Consider the following 21,516-nt stretch of genomic DNA (forward strand, 5'->3'; position numbering starts at 1 on the left):
TGCAGTATTATATCGTGACGAAAAAAGGCCGGTATTCTTTGAAACATCTCTTGTTAAATATACTCAATTATTAATTTCAAGGTAAACAACATTTATGCGTATTAATCGACTCATAGTTTAGTCACTGACACAAAGCAATACACCAGTAAATTACACATATTAAGAATCATGTTTCAAATGCAACAGCCATTTGAAAGAAACAAATAACAAAAGACCAGCACTGTTGACAAATCACCGTTCAGTGCAATTTACCACTTCAACACTCCCTTTTTAGCTCCTCTTATGCTCCCTGGTCTTCTCCCCGGTCCGCTTTGCCTCCTCTGGACCATGCCCCTCATCCTCATCCAGTCCACGGTGGCTCTTCTTCTTGCTGGATCGCTTCCTCTCATATGGGGACTCACTGCCAGCACTGTCACCATCGGATGCATCCCTGCGGTGATGACGTCTCTTGTGGTGGCGGCGATGTCTCTTCCCTTCCCCTCCAGACTCATCGTCATCATCAGATGATTCATCCTTCTTGCGGTGGGTCCTTCGCCTCTTCCTATCCTTCCTACTCTTCCTGTGACTCTTCCTGTCAGAGTCACTCTCGCTATCCTGGTCTTTCTTCCGCCTATCCTTCTTCCTATCCTTGGTTCTCTCCTCCTCCTCCGAGTCTTGTTCGCTGTCACTCTTTCTGCTCCTCCGGTGCTTCGACTTGCTCCTGCTGCTGCTCCGATGGCGGCTCGGTTTCTTATCCTTCTCCTCGGAATGCTTCCCCCGCCGACTCTTGGCGCGCTCCCGCTCAGCAATCAGCTTCTCGAGCACGGGATCGATATCCGAGTCCGAGGAATCGCTGTCAACGTCGTCCTCATCCTCCTCATCAGAACCTTCCTCGTCACCGGCGGTCTTCTTCCTGAGAGCAGCCAGCTTGGCCTGCGCGTCGGCCTCGGCGAGGATGTCCTCCTCGATGTCGGCGGCCTTGGCGGAGAGGAAGTTGCGGCACTGGAAGGTGAGGTGGCCGACGCGGCCGCACTTCTTGCAGGCGCCGCGGGTCTCGTCGGTGGGGACGCTGGTGGCGCGGGCGAGCGCGAGGAGGCCCTGGAAGCTGCTGTAGGCGTTCTCGGAGGAGGGGTCCGAGGAGGGCGGCGCGGCGGCCTCGGCGGCGGCGTTGGCGGCGGCGGCCGCGGCGTTGGCGGACACGGAGGAGGAGGGGGCCTGGGCCTGGTGCTTGTTGTTCTCGGGCGCGTAGGGGTCGTACCCGATGGCGCTCTGCCAGATGCCGTGCGTCTGCAGCGCCGCGCTGCTGTGCACGCGGTTGTTCGCCGGCATGCGCACGCGCCCCGCCGTCGCCGGCATCTTCGCTCGCCGGGGTTGCTAGGGTTAGGGTTAGGGCTTGGTGGGTGGTTGGGGGGATTGGGGATCGGGGTCGATTGGGGATTTCTCGAGATCGAATTGAGGTCAGCAGAGAGCCGTGGAAGACTTCTCACTGGACAGATGTATATACACCATATGCTGATGGGCCGACCTTGAGTTTTAGGCCGAATTCATTTTGGGCTTTTACGTCCAGTTGTGCTTACCATCTCAAAAAAATGTTTACACTAAGCTCAAAAAAAAAAAAAAAAATGTTTACACCTCTTAACCGCTGTTTTATTTTTCCAAATTTCACCCCGGTCGCTGCCCTGAACTCTCTGAACTAGATATGAAAACCATTCTACCCCTCCCAGGTTATGACTCGATCATGATACCTAATGTTGTTGCAGTGGCTGCTTGGTATATTTGGTGGATCCGAACGAAATTATCGCATGGGGAAGAAGTACCGCTGATATCACAATGCATAAACTCTATTAAAGGGATTACTGCTAATTCCGCAAAGGTAAAGTCATGCTCGTTGGAAACTAAGGAGACATGGCAAAGACCAAGATCGTCTATAGTTAAACTGAATGTCGATGCGGCATACAGCTTGGAAACCGGTACAGGTGCATCGGGAGCAGTTTTGAGAAACTGTAGAGGGGATTTCATCACGGCGGCGTCGACGTTTATACCGCATGTGGCTTCAGCCAATATGGCGAAAGCAACGGCGATGTTGCATGGCCTCTCCTTGGCCAATCGTCTTGGGTACACTCATATTGAGGCAGAATCTGACTCCCTTGAAGTGATCAATTTATGCTCTGGAACGGACCGAATCTGGAGCGATGCAGTGGCCATATATGCAGACATTCTGGTACAAGCTGGAGGGATTGGGAATGTTGAATTTAGGCATTGTAGGAGAGATGCAAACAAAGTAGCTCATGAAATAGCTAAGAACTGTCTCTCTAGTTCCACTAGCTGTAGTTGGGTTGCTGAACCCCCTAGTTTCATTCTGCAAACTCTCCTGAACGATGTAATGATTGTTTGATTCTGGCAGTAAGTTTCAGACGCACTCTTTTCCTTACCAGGGTACCTAAGGGGGCTGGAAGGTTTTTAATGAGGTGGCTTGCTAGCTTAATATATTATGTTTTTACCTCAAAAAAAAGATATGAAAACCATTCTGATCTCTAACTATTTTATATTTTTATTATGGCATGATACATGAGTGGTAAATTGATATGGTATTATGAGAAAAGCTAGAGAGGAGAAAGAGAAAGAATATGATATGATATATGTGTTGTCAAATTGAAGCGTACAAGAAAAGAACGAGAAAGGAGGCTAACGAGTCAATAAATAGACTTCAATAATTTGCGAGAAAGTTTGGTGTGTCATTGGATTAGAGAAATTGCTACTAGTCGGTGCCCAACTAACAGTATTGGCAGATAAGAAAACACGGTATTGACTTGTATGGAGGCACCCCTAGATACTCGTGGAGTATCCATAGTAGGAGAAAACGAAGAAGAAAAATTAATATAAGTTGGAAGTGAAGATTAGGATATGTGTTGTGAAAGAAAACGAGCGGACAACTGGTAAGACGTGAGCTAACAAGCTATAGGTAAAAGTGTTATGGATTATTTTCAATGGATGATTTAACTAGAAGCTCATGGATGATAAATTTGTATCCAGATAGACATATAGGTTTTGTTTTTGGTCACTTTTGATCACTGATACTTACAATAACTCATGGATACAAAAACATCAGTGATGTTTATACTATATCATGTTTCGCAGGTATTCGACAAGGATCAATCAACTATTTATCAACTACCACGTCGACGCAAATGCCTACTAACCTAACTTGTACTAGCTCAATGCAAAAAACATAGTTCAATACTGCAACAAAAACCAACAACCTTAGTCGCTCTCTCTTGTAATCATTTCTACTTGTGCTCCTCGGGATCTTATCAACCTTAGTTTTAGGTGAAACATTTTATCCCCGCATATGTTGGTTCACTAGGACAATGGACAAATGGTTAGTAATTTAGATGTATCCACCTTGTATTTGCTACATATTCGTGACTAATAGAGCTAATTACATATTTGTATCGAGTCATTGTCCACTTATACTCACATGAATCCGATGAAAGCATGGTTGTATATGAGGTTTCACCGCTCTCCAACTGTATCCGATCTATTTCTCTTCTTGTCCACTCGGACTAACACATGTTTGATTTCACAACTATGTGACCATATCCGTTCTAACCCATTTTGGACAGTTGTACCCCCTTAAGAAAAGAATAAAGGTGAATCAGTTTATAAACATATGTTAGATTGCTAGTACGGTCGGCAAAATGTTTGTGACTGAGGCATATTCACATTGTAGTTGCTTCATATTCATGACTATAGGTCCAATTACATATATGTATCCACTTATATATTGTTCACTTATACTCTAAATCCGAAGAAAACATGGTTCTAGACACGGTTTCATCGCTTTCCAACTGTATGCTATATATTGTCCATTTAAATTCCAAATTCGAGGAAGTTCCATAGCTATGATGAAGGCACCTGATCCGTTTGAACCCGTTTGGAAAACTGTAACTCTTTAGAAAATAAGAAAAATAACAAGGTACCTGATGACCCACAAGTATAGTGGGTGTATCGTAGTACTTTCGATAAATAAGAGTGTCGAACCCAACGAGGAGCAGAAGGTGTTGACAAGCAGTTTCGATGAAGGATTCACTGTAAATGCTCACAGACAAGTATTCAGGGGGTTTTGATATAGAAGATAAATAAAGTACAAGTAAATAAAATGCGAGAGTAATAGTTGCAGCAAGTGGCCCAGTCCTTTTTAGCACAAAGGACAAGCCGGTTTGTTTACTTATAATGACCAAACATTCTTGAGGACACATGGAAATTTAGTCTAGTGCTTTCGCTTCATATAGCTGATTAATCTTCATTGTTTTGATAAGTGTTGTGTGGGTGAACCTATGCTAATGCACCGCCCTTCCTAGGACTAATACATATTTGTGATTATACCCCTTGCAAGCATCCGCAAATACAAGAAAGTAATTAAGATAAATCTAACCACAGCCTTAAACTCTGAGATCCTGCTATCCCTCCTACATCGATATACCAACGGGGTTCGGGTTCTTTGTCACTCCGGCAACCCCACAATTAGCAAACGAATACAAGATGTATTCCCCTAGGCCCATAAAGGTGAAGTATCATGTAGTCGACGTTCACATGACACCACTAGAAGAATAACACCACAACTTAAATATCATAACATTGAATATCAATCAACATAGTTCACTACTAACATTTAGACTTCACCCATGTCCTCAAGAACTAAACGAACTACTCACGAGACATCATATGGAACATGATCAGAGGTGATATGATGATGTATAACAATCTGAACATAAACCTTGGTTCAATGGTTTCACTCAATAGCATCAATAACAAGGAGTAATCAATACCGGGAGAGTTTCCCCTATCAAACAATCAAGATTCAACCCTAGATGTTACAGCGGTGACGAGGTGCAGCGGTGAAGATGGCGGTGTCGATGGTGGAGATGATGGTGATGATGGTCCCAATGAAGTCCAGCTCGATGACGATGACGATGGCGTCGATTTCCCCCTCCAGGAGGGAATTTCCCCGGCGGATTCCTGCCCGCCGGAGAGCTCTTTTCTCTCTGGTGTTTTCCGTCCCGTAGAGGCGGCTGTGTCTCCTCGCGATTATTCCCCTGGAGCTTAGGTTTTCGGGCGAAGGAGAGGCGGCCGAAGGGGGCTGTGGGCCCCCTCCCCACAAGGCGGCGCGGCCAGGCCTGGGCCTGCGCCGGCCTATGGGGGGCCCATGGCGGCCCTCCTCGGTCCCTCCTTTTGGCTGGCTTCGTCTTCGGGAAAAATAAGATCTTCGGTGTAATTTCCATCAATTGTTGATCTCCAGAAATATTGCATTCTGACGGTGCTTTTTCCAGCAGAATCCTGGCTCTGGTGAATGATTCTCCAATAATCATGAAACATGCAAAATAGATGAAATAACATAAGTATCATCTCTAAATATGAAATATATCAATGAATAACAGTAAATTATGATATAAAATAGTGATGCAAAATGGACGTATCAACTCCCCCCAAGCTTAGATTTCGCTTGTCCCCAAGCGAAACTGAACTCGGTAAACAAGACCACATGTTTATGGAGTGAAGAGTCGATAAATAAAATACGGACAAGAAGCATCATATTAATTCACACAAGACATTCTAGTGAACAACTTCCCAATTTGATTGAACTTGAAACAAGTAAAAGGAAATCACAAATAAAGGTGCATAGGAAATCATAATTGGTGATGGCAAACTTCGTTCTTGGTCAGAGAACATTTAACAGATTGTACTTATTTATCGAGCAACGCTCTTATATTAAAGCTTATAGCAAAACTTGCATACTCAATCATAATAATCTCCTCATGATCATTGATAACCTTCAAAGCTATATTCATTCAGATAAAACTTGTACTAAACAAGGAAGAATAAAAGGCATGATTAAATATATCACAATATAGATGGTTGGATCACAACAACTCAATTGCTTGCTTAAGATGGAGGGAAATAGGTTTACTGACTCAACATGAAAATAAAAGATAGGCCATTCGCAGAGAGAAGCAGGGATTTAAATCATGTGCTAGAGCTTTTCAAGTTTTGAAATCATATAGAGAGCATAAAAGTAAAGTTTTGAGAGGTGTTTGTTATTGTCAACGAATGGTAGCGGGTACTCTAACTACCTTATCAACCAGACTTTCAAGAGCGGCTCTCATGAAGGACGTTATCTCTACTAGCAAGGTAGATCATCCCTCTTCTCTTTTGTTTACACATGTATTTAGTTTCATTATTGATGACACTCCTCCCAACCTTTGCTTTCTCAAGACATGGCTAACCGAATCCTCGGGTGCCTTCCAACATTTCACATACCATGGAGGAGTGTCTATTTGCAAGATTAAGTTGCTTACTGATAGATCAGGGCAAAGCATGTGAAGAGAATTATTAATGCAAGTTAATTAATTGGGGCTGGGAACCCCTTTGCCAGCTCTTTTTGCAAAGTTATTGGATAAGCGGATGAAGTCACTAGTCCATTGTGAAAGTCTGTCAGAAGTAAATGACAAGATCGAAAGATAAACACCACATACTTCCTCATGAGCTATAAAACATTGACACAAATAAGGGATGATAACTTTTGAATTGTTTAAAGGTAGCACATGAAGTATTTACTTGGAGTGGTGCAAAATACCACATAGTAGGTAGTTATGGTGGACACTGATGGCATAGGTTTGGTTTAAGGGTTTGGATGCACGAGAAGCATTCCCTCTCAGTACAGGTCTTTGGCTAGCAAGGTTGGTTAGCAAGCATAAGAGTTGAGGGAAACAAACAAATATACATGTGATAGAAACAATCATGCATCTTTCTTGTAAGCTCAAATAATTTTAACTTCAGAATACTAAGCTCATAACTAACAAGAAAGAAAGATAATGAAACCACATATCTACATGTATTTCCTCTTTTCTACTTAAACTCAAAGTGTTGTTACTATTGACCAATGCTAAGTTTGCCAAAACCAAATAGATTTAATCAATGCTCCCAAAGTGATACCAATACTAACAACAAGATCAATCACATAACAGGGATTGCAAACTAAAATAAGATGTGCAATATGTAAATGATAAAACTTCTCATTGATATTCCATAACGATAACTCACACCAAGGGATACATAGATAACCAACTAAAAAGAGAGATACTTCCACACTGCAAACCATCTTATATGATAACTTTCCTACTCATGATATGCCACTACTTGATAGTAAAAAGGTAAAAGATAGTGATGATGTGATACCGCGGCACTCCCCCAAGCTTGGAACAAACCAAGGGGATGCCAATACCGATGATGAATTACTCCTTCGGTGATGATGGTGAATCCTTCCCATCATCAGACTTCCAAGGAAGAGGCTCCCCATCAACAAACGACATCTTGGTCTCAGGAATCCTGAAACTAGCAGCATAGCTTATGTGTTTGAACCTGTTTTCATACTCACAGTTTTGATTCTGAACATCATAGAGTTGAGCTTGGAGTTTGTTGGTAGTGTCGTGAAGTGAGAGGATATCGTCCCACAGCTTTGCAGTCTCCTTCTTGTGTCCATCAATAAGTTCAGACACAATTTTGTGGAAGATGTCCACTTCACGCTCAGCCATCTTCTTGTAGTTGAAGACCTCTTGTTCTAATTTCTCCATCCTGTCCTCCAAACTTCCTTCTCCTTTAGGACCCCGGACATCTTCAATCTGCAACTCTCCATCTACGAGCAGCAACTCCTTGGGGTGCATCTTCAGCTCATTCATGTACGGGTTGACGACGTCCTTTAAGAAGTTGTCCTTCGGAGTTCCCGACGAAGACATGCTGGCTCTAGATCCGAAGCAGATCCTGGCAGAAACATCTTGAAACAAAATACGACGAGAAAATGATATACGGACCTCCAGGGGTCCGGGGGATTATATAGCAGAAATTTTCACGACAGAAGGAAAGTACCAGGTCGAACCAGAGTTGGAGAGGAACAACGAGGCGCCGTCCTCATAGGGTGGCGCGGCCAGGCTGGGGCCCGCGCCGGCCTATGGGGGCACGCCCTCGTGTGTCTCCTCCTTTCCGTTTCGATCTCGTAATTTTTCATATTTTCCGAAAATAGCAAAAACATTGTTCGTAAAGTTAAACGCGAACTTTTTATTACCAGTACTGTTACCTATTCAAAGTCGAACTCTGCAGAACTGTCAATTTGACCTTTGATGAAAGCTTCCGGAGTCACCACTTGGATAACATCAACATCTTCATTATAAGAATCTCCAGAAATATAGTGCTTGAGCCTTTGTCCATTCACTACTTGTGTGGCATCACCTTGCAGAGAACTAATTTTAATTGCCCCTGAACGATACACCTCCACAATGACATATGGTCCTTCCCATTTTGAGAGCAATTTCCCTGCAAAAAATCTGAGACGAGACCGATACAATATGACTTTATCTCCAACATTAAATTCTCTTTTGATAATTCTTCTATCATGCCATTTCTTAACTTTCTCTTTAAAGAGTTTAGCATTTTCATAAGCTTCATTTCTCCATTCATCTAAAGAACTCAATTGTAGCAATCTCTTCTTACCGGCAAGTTTAGGATCTTTATTTAGTTCTCTTACAGCCCAATAAGCTTTGTGCTCTAGTTCTAAAGGTAAATGACAAGCTTTCCCATAAACCATTTTATAAGGTGACATACCCATAGGATTTTTATAAGCAGTTCTATAAGCCCATAGTGCTTCCTTTAATTTACTAGCCCAGTTCTTTCTAGATTTATTAACAGTCTTTCCCAAAATAGATTTAATCTCTCTATTTGATAATTCTACTTGCCCGCTAGTTTGAGGATGATAAGCGGAAGCAATCCTATGATTAATACCATATTTAGCAAGAGTTTTTCTAAAACCACCATGAATAAAATGAGAACCTCCATCAGTCATAATATATCTAGGTACTCCAAACCTAGGAAAAACAATATCTAAAAGCATTCTTAAAGAGGTCTCACCATCAGCACTTTTTGTGGGTACAGCTTCCACCCATTTAGTAACATACTTCTGAAGAAGGGAAAGGACCCATGAAGTCAAATCCCCAACAATCGAATGGTTCAATAACAAGAGTATAATTCATAGGCATTTCATTGCGTCTGGAGATATTACCAACCCTTTAACATTCATCACAAGATAAAATAAACTTTCTTGCATCTTTGAAGAGAGTTGGCCAATAGAAACCTGATTGTAGAACTTTTTGCGCAGTTCTATCTCCCGCGTGATGTCCTCCATAAGCACTACCATGACACTTACTCAATATCTCTTGTTGTTCATATTCGGGAACACATCTTCGCATAATACCATCTACTCCTTCTTTATATAAGTGTGGGTCATCCCAAAAATAATGCCTCAAGTCATAAAAGAATTTCCTCCTTTGCTGAGCTGAAAAGGTTGGAGGCAAGTACTTGGAAACAATAAAGTTAGCATAATCAGCATACCAAGGACTATCTCGCGAACTCACCTTTATTACAACCAATTGTTCATTTGGAAAACTATCATTAACAGGAACAGGATCATAACCAATATTTTCCAATCTAGATAAGTTATCAGCAACAGGATTATCAGCACCTTTCCTATCTATAATATGTAAATCAAATTCTTGCAAAAGAAGTACCCATCTAATAAGCCTAGGCTTAACATCTTTCTTTTCCATAAGGTACCTAATTGCAGCATGATCAGTATGAATTGTGACTTTTGAATCAACAATATAGGATCTAAACTTGTCACAAGCAAACACTACAGCTAATAATTCTTTTTCAGTTGTAGCATAATTTCTTTGAGCAGCATCAAGAGTTTTGCTAGCATAATGAATAACATTTAATTTTTTATCTACTCGCTGTCCAAGAACAGCGCCTACAGCAAAATCACTAGCATCACACATAATTTCAAAAGGTAAATTCCAATCAGGAGGTTCAACTACAGGAGCAGTTGTTAAGGCTTTCTTTAGAGTTTCAAAAGCTTCCTTACAATTATCATAAAAAACAAAAGGTACATCTTTTTGAAGAAGATTAGTAAGAGGCTTTGAAATCTTGGAGAAATCTTTAATAAATCTCCTATAAAACCCAGCATGACCAAGAACACTACGAATACCTTTAACATCCCTCGGATAGGGCATCTTCTCGATTGCCTCAACTTTAGCTCTATCAACTTCAATACCTCTCTCAGAAATTTTATGTCCCAATACAATTCCTTCATTAACCATAAAGTGGCATTTCTCCCAATTAAGAACAAGGTTAGTTTCTTCACATCTCTGCGAAACTTTATCAAGGTTTCCCAAGCAATTATCAAAAGAATTCCCATAGACAGAAAAATCATCCATGAATACCTCTACAATATTCTCACAAAAGCCATGAAAAATAGCAGACATGCATCTTTGAAAAGTAGCAGGAGCATTACATAAACCAAAAGGCATACGTCTATAAGCATAAGTTACATAGGGATAAGTGAAAGTGGTTTTCTCTTGATCTTTAGTTTTAACAGCAATTTGTGAGAACCCAGAATAACCATCAAGAAAGCAAAAATGAGTATTTTTAGACAACCTTTCTAACATTTGATCAATAAAGGGTAAAGGGTAATGATCTTTCTTAGTAACCTTATTAACTTTTCGATAATCAATGCACATTCTATACCCTACAACCACTCTTTGAGGGATGAGCTCATCATTATCATTAGGCACAACAGTCATTCCTCCTTTCTTAGGAACACAATGCACAGGACTAACCCATCTACTATCAGCAATAGGATATATAATACCTGCTTCAAGAAGTTTTAATACCTCATTCCTTACCACATCCTTCATCTTAGGAATTAGACGACGCTGATGTTCAACAACAGGCTTTGCATCATCTTCCATGTTGATAGCATGTTGGCAAATAGTGGGAGAAATCCCCTTCAAGTCATCAAGAGTGTAGCCAATAGCTCCTCGGTGTTTCTTCAATATTTCCAATAACCTTTCTTCCTCAAATTCTGAAAGCTTAGAACTAATAATAATAGGATATATTTTCTTATCATCAATATGAGCATACTTAAGATTATCAGGTAGTGGTTTTAAATCAAAAACAGGATCTTCCTTTGGTGGTGGTGTTGTACCTAAATCTTCAACCGGCAAGTCATGTTTAAGAATAGGTTGACGAAGGAAAATTTCATCAAGCTCATTCCTTTCTTCCCTAAAGACTTCACTCTCACTATCCTCCAAATGTTGCTGCAAAGGATTATTAGGAGCAAGAGCAATAGACGCACACTGTTCAACTCTAAAATCATTATTAGGCAAATCAGCTTTATAAGTAGTTTTGGCAAATTTAGAGAAATTAAACTCATAAGATTCACCAGCAAATTTAGTCACAATTTTTTCCTTCTTGCAATCTATAACAGCTCCACAAGTATTTAGAAAAGGTCTACCAAAAATAATAGGACAAGACTTACTAGCAGCAGAACCAAGTACCAAAAAGTCAGCAGGATATTTAATCTTACCACATAGAACTTCCACATCTCGAACGATACCAATAGGAGAGATAGTTTCTCTATTAGCTAGCCAAATAACCACATCAATATCTTCAAGTTCACAAGAACCAATTTCTTGCATGATTTCCGTATAGAGCTCATAAGGTATGGCACTAATACTTGCACCAATGTCGCATAAACCATAATAACAATGATCACCAATTCTAACAGAGAGCATAGGAACACTGGCTTTCCTAGACTTATTAGGATGCAAAACAATATTAGAAGCATCTTCAAAAAAATAATATGACCATCTTCTACATTTTCAGTCACAAGATCCTTAACTATTGCAATAGCAGGTTCAACCTTTATTTGTTCTTCAGGTTCTATAGGTTTCTTTGCACTTTTATTAACCGCACTAGTTATAACAGAATACTCCTTCATTTTAGCAGGGAAAGGAGTTTTTCAATATAAGCTTCAGGAAGGATATGATCAACAGTTTTAATTTCAACACATTTATTTATAGGTGAACAGTTTTATCTTTGTAAGGTTCATGATACTTATCAAAATTCTTCCCAGGCAATTCAAAATGAGAGGCGAAAGCTTTATAAAAAATTGCAACAACTTGAGAGTCAAGTTCATAAGCAGCACTCATATTATGAAATTTATCAGTATCCATAAAAGTTTCAATGCATTCATAATCATAATTTATACCTGACTCTCTACCTTTGTCGTTCTCCCATCCTTCAGTATTCTCTTGGATCCGATCAAGAAGGTCCCTTTTAAACTCTTCTTTGTTGCGTGTCAATGATCCAGAACAAGTAGTATCCAGCAAGGTTTTATCTTGAAAAGAAAGTCTTGCATAGAAATATCAATGATAATATTACCAGGAAGCTCATGAATGGGACATTTGAGCATTAAAGACTTCAATCTCCCCCATGCTTGGGCAATACTCTCTCCATCATGAGGCCAGAAATTATATATGCGGTTCCGGTCTTTGTGAATTTCACTTGGAGGATAGAATTTAGAATAAAATAGAGGCACAATATCCTTCCAATCAAGAGAATCACCATTCTTCAACAATTTATACCAATGCGCCGCTTTACCAGACAGCGATATAGAGAATAGTTTCTTCCTAACTTCATCCATAGCAATACCTCCACACTTGAATAACCCGCATAATTCATGTAAAAACAGTAAATGGTCTCCAGGATGGATTGTTCCATCTCCTTCATAGCGGTTATCCACAACACGTTCAATAATTTTCATAGGTATTTTGTATGGAACCTCTTTCTCACCTGGCGCCTCATCCACTACCTTTGCAGTAGTAGTAGATTTTCCAAATAGGAATTCAAGAGAAGATCTCTCCACAATGAATTATAGCAGCAGGCAGAAATAAAATCAGCACGTACAGTAAATGTTTTCCTTACCAATTAATTCCACTTACCAATAGCGCTTCACTCCCCGGCAACGGCGCCAGAAAATAGTCTTGATGACCCACAAGTATAGGGGGTGTATCGTAGTACTTTCGATAAATAAGAGTGTCGAACCCAACGAGGAGCAGAAGGTGTTGACAAGCAGTTTCGATGAAGGATTCACTGTAAATGCTCACAGACAAGTATCCAGGGGGTTTTGATATAGCAGATAAATAAAGTACAAGTAAATAAAATGCGAGAGTAATAGTTGCAGCAAGTGGTCCAATCCTTTTTAGCACAAAGGACAAGCCGGTTTGTTTACTTATAATGACCAAACGTTCTTGAGGACACACGGGAATTTAGTCTAGTGCTTTCGCTTTATATAGCTGATTAATCTTCATTGTTTTGATAAGTGTTGTGTGGGTGAACCTATGCTAATGCACCGCCCTTCCTAGGACTAATACATACTTGTGATTATACCCCTTGCAAGCATCCGCAAATATAAGAAAGTAATTAAGATAAATCTAACCACAACCTTAAACTCTGAGATCCTGCTATCCCTCCTGCATCGATATACCAACGGGGTTCGAGTTCTTTGTCACTCCGGCAACCCCACAATTAGCAAACGAATACAAGATGTATTCCCCTAGGCCCATAAATGTGAAGTATCATGTAGTCGACGTTCACATGACACCACTAGAAGAATAACACTACAACTTAAATATCATAACATTGAATATCAATCAACATAGTTCACTACTAACATTTAGACTTCACCCATGTACTCAAGAACTAAACGAACTACTCACGAGACATCATATGGAACATGATCAGAGGTGATATGATGATGAATAACAATCTGAACATAAACCTTGGTTCAATGGTTTCACTCAATAGCATCAATAACAAGGAGTAATCAATACCGGGAGAGTTTTCCCTATCAAACAATCAAGATTCAACCCTAGATGTTACAGCGGTGACGAGGTGCAGCGATGAAGATGGCGGTGTCGATGGTGGAGATGATGGTGATGATTGTCCCAATGAAGTCCAGCTCGATGACGATGACGATGGCGTCGATTTCCCCCTACGGGAGGGAATTTCCCCGGCGGATTCCTGCCCGCCGGAGAGCTCTTTTTCTCTCTGGTATTTTCCGTCCCGCAGAGGCGGCTGTGTCTCCTCGCGATTATTCCCCTGGAGCTTAGGTTTTCGGGGCGAAGAAGTACGCGAAGGAGAGGCGTCCGAAGGGGGCTGTGGGCCCCCTCCCCACAAGGCGGCGCGGCCAGGCCTGGGCCCGCGCCGGCCTATGGGGGGGCCCATGGCGGTCCTCCTTGGTCCCTCCTTTTGGCTGACTTCGTCTTCGGGAAAAATAAGATCTTCGGTGTAATTTCTGTCAATTGTTGATCTCCAGAAATATTGCATTCTGACGGTGCTTTTTCCAGCAGAATCCTGGCTCCGGTGAATGATTCTTCAATAATCATGAAACATGCAAAATAGATGAAATAACATAAGTATCATCTCTAAATATGAAATATATCAATGAATAACAGTAAATTATGATATAAAATAGTGATGCAAAATGGACGTATCAGTACATGTTTAGCTGTTGCTTGTGTCTAGAACTAAACGAACCATTACGTGTAAGAGACAACAGGAGGCGGCTGAAAAAGCCATCTAGGGTTCCGTCCTCCTCGTGGCGATACCGTCGTTGGTCTTTTGGGGGTGTGGTGGACTACGGTCCCTCGCCGGCGGGGAGTTTATGTTCTTAATTTATTTTGTTTTTCAGTCTTTTTTTTATGGTGAGGCGGTGGTTACATCCTAAAGTCAGAATAAGGTCCTCTCCGTCCTATCGTAGCTCCGGTGGTGCATCTAGCGCTGACGGAGGACGAGTGGAATTGTGTGCCCATCGGATCTCATGGGATCTGGTCGGTTTTCGTGTTTGTTGGTGTGGTTTCATGTCAGTATGTTCTGATCTACGGTTGTCACCATTGGCGATGGTTGCTGCTCTGGTGCGCTGGTCATTTGGGACCTTAGCATAGTAACTTCCAGTCTGTTTACTACAATAAACTCTATTACGACAAGCTTTGCCTGACTTCAGCGATGGAGGGACGGGGACAGCGACGCGCTTTCGGCTCGTGCGTGTTTGTAGTCGTCGCTAGATGGTCCGAGTACCAATTTGTTATTTTTTTTATTTTTAAAGCTATTTGTACTAGTTATTAATAGATCGGTTGATTTCTTGAAAAAAAATAAGAAAAATGAAGAACTACTCTATTTGAGTTGCTGATACTGTATTTACAATTGGTTTCATTACTCACAAAAAGAAATTGAAAATCGTACTTTTGCCGGTGCCAAGGTCGGTTCGAAAGCTCTCGCGGCGGTGGCTCGTCTAATCTAGGGTTCTGCCCGCAAACCCCAATCCCCCACAATCCCAATCCTGACCCCGCTCCCGTCAGCAGAGTGGCGTAGCCGCCGCCGCCGCCGCCTCGGCCGCCTCCGGCGCCGGCCGCCAGAGAGCCCGCAGCGATGGCGAACCGCACGGACCCCCTGGCCCGGAGCGTCCACGGCACGAACCCGCAGAACCTGATCGAGAAGATCGTGCGGTCCAAGATCTACCAGACCACCTACTGGAAGGGGGAGTGCTTCGGCCTCACGGCGGAGACCCTCGTCGACAAGGCCATGGAGCTCGACCACACCGGCGGCACCCACGGCGGCAACCGCAGGCCGACCCCCTTCCTCTGCCTCGCCCTCAAGATGCTCCAGATCCAGCCCGACAAGGACATCGTCGTCGAGTTCATCAAGAACGAGGATTACAAGTAATTTCCTTTTCGAGCAATCTCCAGTTCCTTTCACTGCTTCTAGCTGCTTCTTGCGGGAATTGAGCTGACAAATTGCTGCTATCCTTCTTGGTTCTGCTCTAGGTATGTCCGTGTTCTTGGGGCGTTCTACCTGCGCCTCACCGGCACCATCGCCGACGTCTACCAGTACCTCGAGCCACTCTACAACGACTACCGCAAGATTAGGCAGAAGCTCAACGATGGAAGTATGCACCCCCAATTTTACATTTCTCTTGATCTCAGATTTGCACTTATGCTGCTAGCTAGCTAGACAGGTGTATGCGATGTCAGATTTTTTTGGGTGGTATGCGGTTGTTTTACTCATTTGTTCTGTGTTCGTTTCAGAGTTCACGCTGACGCACGTCGACGAGTTCATTGATGAGCTCCTGACCAAGGACTACTGCTGCGACACTGCCCTCCCCCGCATTCAGAAAAGGTCTGTTTTCTATTGTCCAATTGTGGAGCGAGCCTCTGATGTGCACTTAAAATTTATCTTGTTTGACACATTTGCATTGGCACTGCCCTCTGCCGCTGCTCAATTTCTCTCTGATATTTTGAGACTGCTATGCTGTATCTTAAAAATATGGGTATAACTTTTGAGACTAGAGTTGCCTTATATTTGTTCTCTATCTGTTCAACTCTAATAGTTTTCTTTTCATGTATGTTTGAGTAATATGGATTTAGTAGGAGATATTTTCCTCTTGGCTATTGGTCAACAATCTAAAATGCACATTTGCTTTTTGATCTACTCCAGATGCTAAACAAATTCATTTTCATGGATCTTCTCAACAGATGGGTCCTTGAAGCTTCTGGAACTCTAGAGCCTAGAAGGAGTGCACTTGAAGATGATTTTGAGGAAGAGGAGGAAGATAAAGAGGAAGGGGAGCCTATGGATGTAGATGAGCCTAACACTCGCGAAAAGGTGAGCATACTTGGTAAATGGTCTTCACTAATCCACCAAGTTTGTTAACCAGAAGTGCTGACTTTGTTTTCTCCTGTTCAACAGGAACATCACCGTGGAAGGAGCCCAGCTAAAGAGCGGGACAGGGAGAGGGATAGGGACAGGAAGCATGAAAGACATCACAGGTATCTGCTTCATATGAATTGTTTTCCGCGTAGATGGTTTCACTTGCTCCTGAAATGCTTAATGAATCTAAAATGATATTGCTTGTGTGGAAATGAGAATCAGGTGAGAATTGAGAGGGCTAATACTCATTTGACCCTTATAGTACTCTGATGATTCTTTGCAAGTTCGGAGCTAAGGATGTTCTATTTTCTTATTGTTTGAGGGCCCGTAAGTAATTTCTGTTTCATTGATCTTATGTCGTTACATGAAAGTAACGTCGTACTAAAGCCATATTAACTTCGAAAATATAAACTAATTTGGAAGTAATAAAATTTATCTTGGTTTTTGTAGCTGTAGATTATGTAGATAAGTACCACATGTGTGTAAAATGTGACTTGCCCTTTTCATATGCGGATCTGACTTAATAATAAATATAAGACCAGTGCAAGAGCTTTTGTGGCAGCTCACTTGTTGCCTCGTATCGCTGCCATACTAAAACAGTGAATTTTACTCTAGTTTCTTTTGGTTATTATATTTTTTTGCGGGGCTTATTATATTATTTGTACTAATGCTCTGTCATACTGGAAGCTGTTGCTGTGGCATTGCATATTTGCATACCTAGTACTTACTGCCATGACGTGTTAATATCAAGAGTCATTGGTAGATGAGCTGCTTCCTATAGTGAATGCTTGTGGCCCTGCCAGGTTTCTCTGTACTGATAGTGTGCAGTTGAGAAGTATGATGTGCCAAACAGAATAAAACTCATAAAGCGGTTTGTTTGACCAGTTTTCTTATTGAATTTTGTTGCTCTTGTTTGTGTTCATCTTAAACTTTCTTGTATCAAGTTTCACATCCCTCTTTTTCTGCTGTTGATCTTTGAGCTTTTGAAATGATAGGCAGGTTTAAGGTTGAGGCAGGTTACTTGTTTTCTTGTCTGCTTTCATGAAAACTTTTAAGAAGCCTGTTTTATCTTTTCTGAAATGTATAGAACCTGGTAAAATTTTGTAACTGTGCCAGGCGAATGTTTGCCTGTGAGTTATTGTTAGTGTTTCTTGAAATGTTTAACATGTCAAGCATTTGTATTCCTCTTGCGTGAATGTAAGAATCAGCTAATAGTTGAGAGGGGTAATATCATTTCATGGCAAGTTTTTAGTCACTGTTGGTCCACGTGCTCTTTGGGTTCAGGGCAATGGTGTTTTATTTACTTATTGGTTAAGCATCGTGCGAAAGTGTACTTTTGCCAAACATGGTTTCTTGCTTGATTGGGCTAGGTTTAATATAGTTTATCTCTTAAAACCAAGTTTGCCTTGGCAGCTGGATCAACTGGGTAGTGAGTACATAATTCCCTATTCTTTAATCTGTGTAAAATGTGAATTATGTTTTTTCAAATGCGGATCTGACTTTAATAACACAAGACCAACGAGCAGTGCAGGAGCATTCATGCCAACCATTCGTTTGCAGGTCCACTTGTTGTCTTGTATCGCTGCAAGACTGAAACAGTGACATTTACTTTAGTTACGGAGTATTTATAATTATATTATATATTTTTAATCCTGTAGATCTTATTGGAAGCTGATGCCTGTAGCATTGCAGTGTTGCATTTGCAGTTTTGCATACTAGAGTTACTGCCATGGCATGTTAATGTCAAGAGCCATTGGTAGATGAGTTGCTTCCTACAGTGAATAATCGTGGCTCTGCCAGGTTTCTCTGCACTGATAGTATGCAGTGAGAAGTATGATGCGCCAAACAATGATTTATGTTTGTAAACAATCTTAGGGTTTCACAAAATGGTTCAATTTTGAAAATATTTCTTGTTGATTTTTCTTGCTCTTGCTCTTGCTTTAGCTCATGTTGTATCAGATTTCACAAACATCCACTTTCACCCTGTGCTGGCATATAACCTTTGAGTTTTACATGATAAGCTCTTTACTTGTTTTTGTGCCTGCTTTTGTGAAAACTTTTAAGATCTTAGGGCCACCATTATGTCTGATAATTCTGGGATTCTGGGATTTTTTTTTTGTTTATTTCTGGTAATTATAACTTAATCTTTGTACTCCCTCCGATTCATATTACTTGATGCTAATATAGATGTATCTAGACACATTTTAGTTGTAGATACACTCATTTTAGCATCAAGTAATTTGGATCGGAGGGAGTATAAAAGATGTATTGACTGTTTGACATACTGCCTTTGGTATTGGCTTCAGTAGATGTAACACGAAGCAAATATGGCTTCAACCTCAAAAACAATGGTTTATGTTTGTAAACAATCTTAGGGTTGTGTTGTCAAATTGATGTTGGATTCTGTTTCCTGAGTTCCTCAGTGATAAGTCAGCTTTATGATGAATAACCATAACCAGTCATCAAAATGCTACTCCCTCCGATCCATAGTAAGTGTCGGGACTTTAGATCAACTTAGTCCAAATTTAAACTATAGTCCAGACACTTATCATGGATCGGAGGGAGTATTTAGGATTGCATATATGTGTAAATCTCTTTACCTATTTCATCATTATTATTGGCAGAAATTGCCCTCGTATTCTTTAAAGTTGATATGTTTGCGCACTCTTAAGGGCTTAACTTCGTGTTACATCCTGAAAAGCACACCTGTGGTAAAAAATTGTCACTGCTGGTTATATGCATTGTCAATTAACAAATCAATACTTGCTTAGCTGTGCAAAAGTGTACCGATGTTCATAACCCAGCCGCTTTTTAAGTTAACGAACAATGGTTACATTTGTAGTTTTCCGTCGACCATTTAAGTGAACTGTCACCCATTATATGGCTTACAACTTTGGGGAATCTTATTGTTTGAGCAAATGAAATACAGATCAGTTCATACAGTAGACACAACTGTAGGTACCTGACTATATAGCTACTCCCTCGGTCCACCAATAAGTGTACGTTTTCTTTTTTTGGAAAAATTTGACCAATTTTTTACTCAAAAATAGCAACATATGTGACATCAAATTACTATATTATTGAATTCAATATGAATCTAGTGATATTAATTTAATGTCATAAATGCTGCTACTTTGTTCTAGGGAGTTGGCCAAAGTTAATAAAGTTTAACTTAAAACATGTCCAAGCGTACACATACTTCAGGATGGAGGGAGTAGTTATGTATGCCAACATATTTCATCAGGGTTGGACTATTGTTTAGAAATGGTAGTCTAATAGATGTTTAAATGTGATGTGAGCTGAAAATTGTAGGAGTACCTGTTTTGTTGGGATACCCTCCGTTCCAAAATAAGTGTCGCAGCTTTGTCTAGATATGAATGTATCTAGACACATTGTAGTGTAGATACATTCGTATCTAAAAAAAGCTGCGGCACTTATTTTTGAAACAGAGGGAGTACATATCTCAAGGCTCCGATTTGATTATTTAGCTAGACCTTCTACCGAGTTATGGAGAAAGGGGCAATTGCTGAATGACGAATTGTTCCCTTGTTTCTCAGCATGTTGTCTGTGGTTTGAGGTTACTGACATTCTTAAACACGGTGTGATACTGCTCTGTAATGCATGCACTAGCTATTTGATTTAGTCTTGTTTAGATAATGACTCCCTGCGCTTTTCTTCTCTGTTTTTGCAGGGACCGAGATCATGACAGAGATCGGGATTATGACAGGGACCATGGGAGGGGACGGGACAGAGACCGAGACCGTGACAGAGGCCGTGAAAGAGAGAGAGAGAGGGATAGGGATCGAGACCGTCACCGCATCCGAGATGATGACTATAGCCGAGATAGAGACAGAGAGAGGGATGGGAGGGAAAGGGAGCGCCGGGACAGAGACCGTGGCAGGCACCGGAGCCGTTCAAGGAGCCGGGATCGGCGAGACAGAGACCGTGAAGACGGAGAGCACCGTAGAAGACGTGGCCATGGTAGCGGCAGTCCTCGAGGGCCTGCTGAGGATGATGGCCCGAGGGAGGACCCTAAGAAGCGAAAGGAAAAGAAAGAGAAGAAGGGCGGCGGGAATGGTCCTGATCCTAACGATCCAGAGATTATAGCGATGAACAAGCTGCGAGCGTCGATGGGGATGGGACCACTAAAGTAGTGTTAAGTTTGATGTAATGTATTTTGAAACTTCAGGTCCCCATGTTGCTTAGAATCAACAAGGAATAGCTAGCATTTTTTTTTCTCTTGCACCGCAAAGCTTGTCAGAATACACTGTGTATGTAAGTGCATGTTGTCTAATTATTACTTTGATCTACTTTTCTGTTTACTGCCTTTCTGGATATTGCTTGTTTTTTTCGTGAAACCAAGACAACAAAATCCGGTGAAACGAAAGCGTGTTAAGATTTCCATGTTTGCGACGCATGCTCTCTAGCCGTTGTTACACCATTCTTTGTGCTCGCCCTGTCTACTATGCATTCAACTTGAGCGCACATTAGCCGCAACAAAATCACCCTGAAATCAATCACAGATCCACGACGCCAAGAGAGAATCTACCCTGGCTCCTCAATATGAGCTAGCTAGCTCGTGACGCAACAAACGTATAGTTTTTGGGACGGATGACCACCCTCTTCCGTTACATCAAACAATGGTACAAAGATTTTATAGGTAGTAGATAGATATTTTTTTGGAGAATATTTTAGGTAGTAGATAGACAGTAGAGATAGAGAATTATTATTCTGATTTAGCACTTATATCTGTTTCTCCCGTGCCCTGGACGAGTATGGGCCGAGTTGAATCGGTGGCGGAACCAAATTGGAGATGGAATAGCAGTCGGAGGGCGGCCGCTATCATAATGCGCCCTCCTCGCGCGCTTTGGAACAAAGCACCAC

The 21,516-nt window shown here is 41.4% G+C and overlaps 2 protein-coding genes across 2 annotated transcripts; one reads left to right on the forward strand and one right to left on the reverse strand.

Annotated features, from left to right (window-relative positions):
- Positions 1-50: 50 nt before the first annotated feature.
- Positions 51-1,421, reverse strand: LOC127300241 (uncharacterized). Its single transcript, XM_051330333.2, has one exon. The coding sequence runs from the start codon at positions 1,333-1,335 to the stop codon at positions 271-273; it is 1,065 nt and encodes a 354-aa protein (XP_051186293.1). The 5' UTR covers positions 1,336-1,421; the 3' UTR covers positions 51-270.
- Positions 1,422-15,188: 13,767 nt separating this feature from the next.
- Positions 15,189-20,954, forward strand: LOC127300243 (uncharacterized). Its single transcript, XM_051330337.2, has 6 exons — positions 15,189-15,644; positions 15,750-15,871; positions 16,011-16,101; positions 16,458-16,587; positions 16,672-16,751; positions 20,324-20,954. The coding sequence occupies exons 1-6, from the start codon at positions 15,355-15,357 to the stop codon at positions 20,784-20,786; spliced, it is 1,176 nt and encodes a 391-aa protein (XP_051186297.1). The 5' UTR covers positions 15,189-15,354; the 3' UTR covers positions 20,787-20,954.
- Positions 20,955-21,516: the final 562 nt, after the last annotated feature.

This window comes from Lolium perenne, chromosome 5, assembly GCF_019359855.2.
Source record: "Lolium perenne isolate Kyuss_39 chromosome 5, Kyuss_2.0, whole genome shotgun sequence".
Classification (NCBI taxonomy): domain Eukaryota; kingdom Viridiplantae; phylum Streptophyta; class Magnoliopsida; order Poales; family Poaceae; genus Lolium; species Lolium perenne.